The sequence below is a fragment of the Microtus ochrogaster genome, linkage group LG3, assembly GCF_000317375.1.
Source record: "Microtus ochrogaster isolate Prairie Vole_2 linkage group LG3, MicOch1.0, whole genome shotgun sequence".
NCBI classification, from domain to species: domain Eukaryota; kingdom Metazoa; phylum Chordata; class Mammalia; order Rodentia; family Cricetidae; genus Microtus; species Microtus ochrogaster.
Genome location: NC_022029.1, coordinates 47,728,066 through 47,734,309, shown reverse-complemented (window position 1 = coordinate 47,734,309; position 6,244 = coordinate 47,728,066). Strand labels below are relative to the sequence as shown.

The 6,244-nt window shown below is 38.4% G+C and overlaps 2 protein-coding genes across 2 annotated transcripts in view; one reads left to right on the top strand and one right to left on the bottom strand.

Moving 5' to 3' along the window:
* The window catches only part of Ppm1k (protein phosphatase, Mg2+/Mn2+ dependent 1K), a 156,914-nt gene that overhangs the window by 68,093 nt on the left and 82,577 nt on the right, over positions 1-6,244 (top strand). The window lies entirely within an intron of this gene.
* Positions 1-6,244, bottom strand: part of Herc6 (HECT and RLD domain containing E3 ubiquitin protein ligase family member 6) — a 59,313-nt gene that overhangs the window by 48,487 nt on the left and 4,582 nt on the right. Inside the window, exons 4-5 of the mRNA XM_005360886.3 lie at positions 2,649-2,876; positions 1,324-1,418 (exon numbers count right to left, since the gene is read on the bottom strand). Of these exons, the coding sequence (XP_005360943.2) occupies positions 1,324-1,418; positions 2,649-2,876 (323 nt within the window). The remainder of the gene's footprint in view (positions 1-1,323; positions 1,419-2,648; positions 2,877-6,244) is intronic.

The window sequence follows — 6,244 nt, the reverse complement described above, 5'->3', positions numbered from 1 at the left end:
TCTTGTCAGCTAAGATTAATATAATTCAAACAATTGAAGTCATGGTTTTAAAACAAGTAATAAAAATAATAAAATAATTTGGTGGACTAGGAATATAGCTAAGTGGTAGAGTACTTATCTTAATTCCTATGGTCCTTCATTTTATCTATTGAAATCACAGTCGTTAGTAGTAATAATACTATTTAAAAATCATTTGGTATATAAACTTTCTTTCTGACATTGAAAATCAGCTCTAAAAAGTCAAGGATTCTATCACTGATACACTACCTGGTCCTGCAGAATGCAGTCTTTAAACAAGCATTTAGTTTTAGAAATCATTTTCAAGCCTGTTCTTTATGATGGTGAGACCTCTCTGTCCCATTAGAATACACTGGACAGCCGGGGTAAGAGGCAGAAGAAAACACTAACCAAACTGGCTTGTTGTATCAAGCAAGGAATGTGATGAAGTGTGTTCTTGTCTGTTGAGTGGATTATTGAAAATGATACAATAAATTTTTCTGTGCACCTGCACTGACAGTGACAAATTCCTAAAATGGCTCCTACATTTACTTCTACTACAGTATCTTGAGAAAGTTTCTGATTTATGTTCAGTTTTCCTCTTTAGACATTTGCACATTAAGTAGGTATGTTTTGATATTGAAATCCATCTTATGTCATATTTGAACATTTGCGTTTTAAATTTATATATTTAAAATCCTAATTTCCAGGAACTGGAGAGAATGACTCAGCAGTTAGGAACACTTGTGTCCCAGCAGAAGACATAAGGTCTGTTCCCAGCACCCATAAAGAGTCTAACAACTGTCTATAACGTCAGTGCCACAGACTCTGGCCCCCCTGCTGGCCTCCATGAACACTGTGTGTGCGTGTGATGCTCAGACATACAGGCAGACAAAACATCCATACCCACAAAATAAATCTTTAAAACAAAACCTAAATTCTATTATAGTGCTATTAGGAGGTGGACTGGGGCCTTTGGTAGATGATGCAGCCATGAGGGTAAATCCTTCATTGATGGAATTAATTATTCTCTTTATAAAAGAAGACTCAAGAGAGGATACTCTGACCCCTTCACCGCATGAGAACACATCAACTGACTCCTAGGAATCAGAAAAGTACCCATCATCATATGTAAGTAAGTCTGCTGGCACCTTGATCTTGGCCTCCCTGGCTTCCAGAGCTCTGAGAAGTGTGTTTATCCCAATTGGCAGGGCTTTGTTACAGTAACCTCTACAGACTCAGATCGCTTGTTTTTCACATTATTCAGGACACATATCATTTTACAGTTTCTCCAACGTCTAAACAGGAGAAGCACTTTTGAATTACCTGGGTAAGAACTGCAGTGTGCTCATAACCACAGCTGATATAAACCACACCCAAACTCTTCAGGGCACCAATTGAATTAGGCTTGTGGATTTTCACTGCTGAAAGAAAGCAGACTTTCTAGAATATAAGAGAAAGACTCAGAGACCAGCACGGGTTACAAAGTGACACTCTGGTGTGTGTGTGTGTGGTATGGTAGCTCAGAATTTTTTATAATTCTATAACTTTTGTAGTATCCACATCTCTGTCTTATAGCTCAACAGGATTTTAAAAGTGAAAAATTCAGAAGTATTAAAACATGATTTGAGGGGGAAAATCCGCACTTTTATTTCTGGAAACGTTTAACTTTCTAGAAAATATCAAGCAATTAACTTCAAACATAACAAGGCTCCCAATATGTTTTCATACTTTGTATTCATTTCTGATATATAGTAGGTGTCAGAACATATGTTAGTGACACAAAGAACACAAGAACTTATCTTAAGAGAGTTAGATGGGATGCAAGTGATCTCCAAAGTACTGGCATATAGTAGGTGCTGATATAGATTGGCCAGATTCAAAGAGATAATGGAGGAGAATGGAGTTCTTTGAGAAGACTTCTTAATGAATTGGATTTTAGAGCGACGGGTGCTCAGAGACTTTTTTTTTCTTAACACAGGAACTAGTCATTTCCTATAATATGATCAGTGATTCCCAAGCCCAGAATGGCTGAAGCCTGACTGTCACTCACAGACATTCTGACCTAATGAGCATGGAGCTCAACCTGGGCATCAAGAGCTTTAAAGGTAGACAAATGGTTTCCATCCCAAGTCCAGAGCTTTGCAAACATAAGTGACCTGGCAAAGGAACAATAAGGAAATCAGTTAGTTAAAAAGGCTAATCAGTTGACCATAAAGTAGCGAGATTAGCTGGATGATCCAGGTGGGTCAATGGTAGTCCTTTAACTGAAAGAATGAACGCAAAAGAGCCAGTGTCACAATGGCATGACTTAAAACAGACGCAATCTGCCACCGTAGACTTTGAAGCCACAGGGAATATCCTACTCATGTTAAGTTCTATAGAAGCTAGGAAAGACAACAGAGTGGATTCTCACCCAGAACCTTCAGGGAGCAAGGCAACTCTGCCGCCTGAGACCAGGTAACAGACTACTGACTACATAAAAAGTGCATTGTTTTGTATAGCTAAAAGTTCTGTGGTGTTATTCCAAAAGCAATAGGACACTGATACAGTTTCCCAGGCGACGCTAACGTGGCAGGGTTTGGAAACCACTGTGATGTGCCATTGAACAGGCTAGTCTTTCAGCTACAGAGGAAGAACTATTTCCTTACCTTTGGCTTTTTCCCCACTGAGGGCCAGCTGCCCAACACTGTTGCTTCCCCAGCCAAATGAAGTCCCCGTGAGAGACAGAGCAAAGCTGTGATTGCCACCTGCAGCCACCTGAGCCAGTGGGATTCCCTCCAGGGACATCACCCTTTGGGGCCTGTCTTGGGAACTGCAGTTCTTTCTCAGGCCCAGCTGACCATGACTGTTACTTCCCCATGAAAACACTTGGCCATCTACAAAAATAAAGAACATTTAAGAATTGCACACCAATTACCAAAATAGTAAAAAATTATCACCTTAGTTCCACACTTCTTTTCCTGTTTTATTGAAGTATAATTGACAAAAGAAACATATATATTTGAAATGTTGAAGTAATATTCTAATATCTATATAAACCCTAATAAATGCCACAATTGGTGATTAAATTGCCTCACACAGGGCTTTTGTTGGTGGTGTTTTTTGCAAATTATGCTTGCAGGGCTGGAGCTGTATAGACCTAGAGCATGCTCAGACTAAGCAAGTAAATAAGCAAACAGGAAAGTGGAAGAAAACAAAACCCTGCATTCTTCGTCAAGGTCATGTATATAAAGCATTATTGTTATGGTAGGTACACTACAGAACAACAGGTTTCCAGACCGCGTTTATCTAAATGTGAACACTTCTCGTTCCTCGCAACCACCATTCTACGCTGTTTCTAGGAGTCCAGCCTTCTTTGATTTCACATGTAAGTGAGGTAGGTAGTAGTTATGTTTGGCTTAAGTTTCTGCTATAATATCATACAAGTTCACCCATGATGTTGCAAAGGGACAAGGATAAAGGAGGAAACAAGACTAAAATTCTCTGACGAGAGGCAAGGCGTGGATGTCATCAAGTTCGTATTCAGGAGCCACTTCAAAACAATGTCCATTCTTTTCCTTTGCAAAGACAAATACTTGGAGTCGCCCTTGACTTGTGTTTCCTATAGCATTCAAACTAGAATCCTCATTCTCACCTCCCTGCTGCCAAGTCGATGCACAATACAACCATTTCTCATCTCTCAATTATAACCATTTTAGCCAAGTCACCGTGGGAAATTATAGTACCCTCAAACTACTATTTCACCCCCCCCCCGTCGACCCCCACCCCATCCCCCGCTCCCAACAATCTTTTCTACCAAGGGGGGGGTCAAAGTGAGCCTGTAACAATTTAATTCCAGTTCCCAAATCACATCACCCTGCAGCTGCCTTCCAGGGATCCTGGCACCCCACCCCACCCCCAGCCACTCTTCTCTTTGGGACTGGCCCTATAACAGGCTCCTTTCCACTAAGGACCTTCTGCTGGTCCATGTGATAAGGAGACACGGGTAACCTTTCTGCATGCTTTGGCATGACCCTTCCTAACTCTGGTAACCCTGTGTGGACTTGGAAAGATCCATTCTCCAGTCCAAGCCGAGTACACACATGCCATACTGGAGTCCAGTCTCACAGCATGCCTTGTCCACATCAGAAACATAGCCAACCAAAGAAGTCCGCATGCCCTTGTCTTCTTGTAGAAACAACATGAAAGATGAAGACAGTATATACACCCCAAGATACACCCGTCCTGTAAAAGATTCTTCGACAAGAATTACTCAGATGAGCAATGAGGTACAGAACGTAAAAAGAACAACATAAACTTTATCGAAGAATTCAAGGAGTTTTAAAAAAAGGACACAGTTTATTTAGTGAACGTAGAGAACAAATGCCTGTCTCGTATTCAAGAAAAGACAAACGTGAGAGAAATGATGAAGCCAATATGAATTTGAGATACAAATCTAATAAAAAGATAGAAATATTGAGAGGCACTTAAGCGAAAATGGAGATGGAATTAAAAAGAAAACACCGAAACACTTTCAAAGCTCGATAACCCAGGTAGAAAACTCAGAGGAAAGGCTCACAAGTAGAACTGATCAAGCAAAAGATGTAATATCAAAACCAAAAATAAAAAAATTAGACAACAAAATAAAAGAATATGAAAACTATTTTAAAAGATGGGAAGGGAACAGGCATTAATTGTGAGAAAGCGTGAAAAGACCAAATCTTGGCACTAAGGCATGCATAGAGACAGATTCCAGGTGAGTGCCATAACCAGAACTTAGTGTGATCACAGAAGGATACAGTCCCAAACTAAAGAAAGACCTACCCAGAAAGACACAAGAAACACACAGAATACCAAATAGACAAGACCAGAGAAGAAATTCCTCAGAGCATGCAACAGTTAAAACATTAAAATGTACAGAAGGAAGGATATTGAAAGTTGCAAGAGAAAAAAAATAAATAAAAGAAAACTCATCATAATAATATCTTATTTCTCAATGAAAAGTCTGAAAACAAGAAGAGCTCGGAGCAATGTATCAAAGTTCTAAAAGACCACAAAAACAAAACTGTATATCTGTATCCACTGAATTTATTAGCCATATATGAGATATAAAGAAAAAAGTTTCTGTGATACAAACATGCTAACAGAATTCATACATACAAAAGCAGACCTGAAAAGAATATTGGAAGAAATGCTTCAGAATGAAGACAGGAATAAACATAGCTAAGAGACTGCAGAAAGAAAAAAATGAATATTTAATTACTAAAATACAAACTAAGAATAAGAACACAGACAACAAGAAAAAAACAAGACTGCAATCAACACACACCTTTAAACAATAACTGTAAGTATTAATGGACTTGACTGTCAAATTAAAAGACAGAGGCTGAATTTAAAAAAACAAAATCCATATTTCTGTTAATTACAAGAAAACAATTGTAGTTTTAAGGAAAGAAACTACTCTAAAGAAAAACATAGAAAAAATATTCCCAACAAATGGGATCAGAAAGCAAGCACACTTTGCCATCCTAATATTTGACAAAATAGACTTCAAACTAGAATGAATCAAAGAGATAGTTAAAATTCAAATAAATTAGAATTCTTCTATTCATTGTAATCAAGGGACCAGTTAACCAATAAAACAGACTCCTAAACATTGAGGCACCAAACTCTAGTGCACACAACTTCATAGCAACTATAGGATCAGAATTAAAGACACAGATTAACACCAACTTAATAATAGCAGATGATGTTACCACCCCACTTTCTCTAAGTATAGTGAGGTTTAGAGGCTATCTAGAGAAGAAAACATATACAAAGAAATATCAGGGAACATTGAAGAAGAGAGACAGAAATACTGTAAGTGTCAGATGACAGAAAACCTACTCAGAGAGTATATCTTCTAGATAAGACAGAGAAACTGCAATACGACTGTTGTATAAGGCTTGACCAATGATATCAACTGACAAGCCACAATCAAAGGGAGGAATCTCTTAGAGGCCCTCCCCTAGGAGAAGAACTACAGGCAATAATGACTGCTGAGAGAATGTAAACCAGTCTTCACCAGGCATGAGTCCCAAAAGTATTTGTCCAATGTCAAGTGCTCAGCTCTGGAATCATATACACACAAGCAACTCTAAATCAAATCAGCATGACATATATATATGTATGTAGGTGTGTATCAATAAGAATTAAAGATTAAGAAACCATGAGTTTGAGAGAGGGAGGAGAAGGGGGAAATAATATGATTATATTTAATTAAATA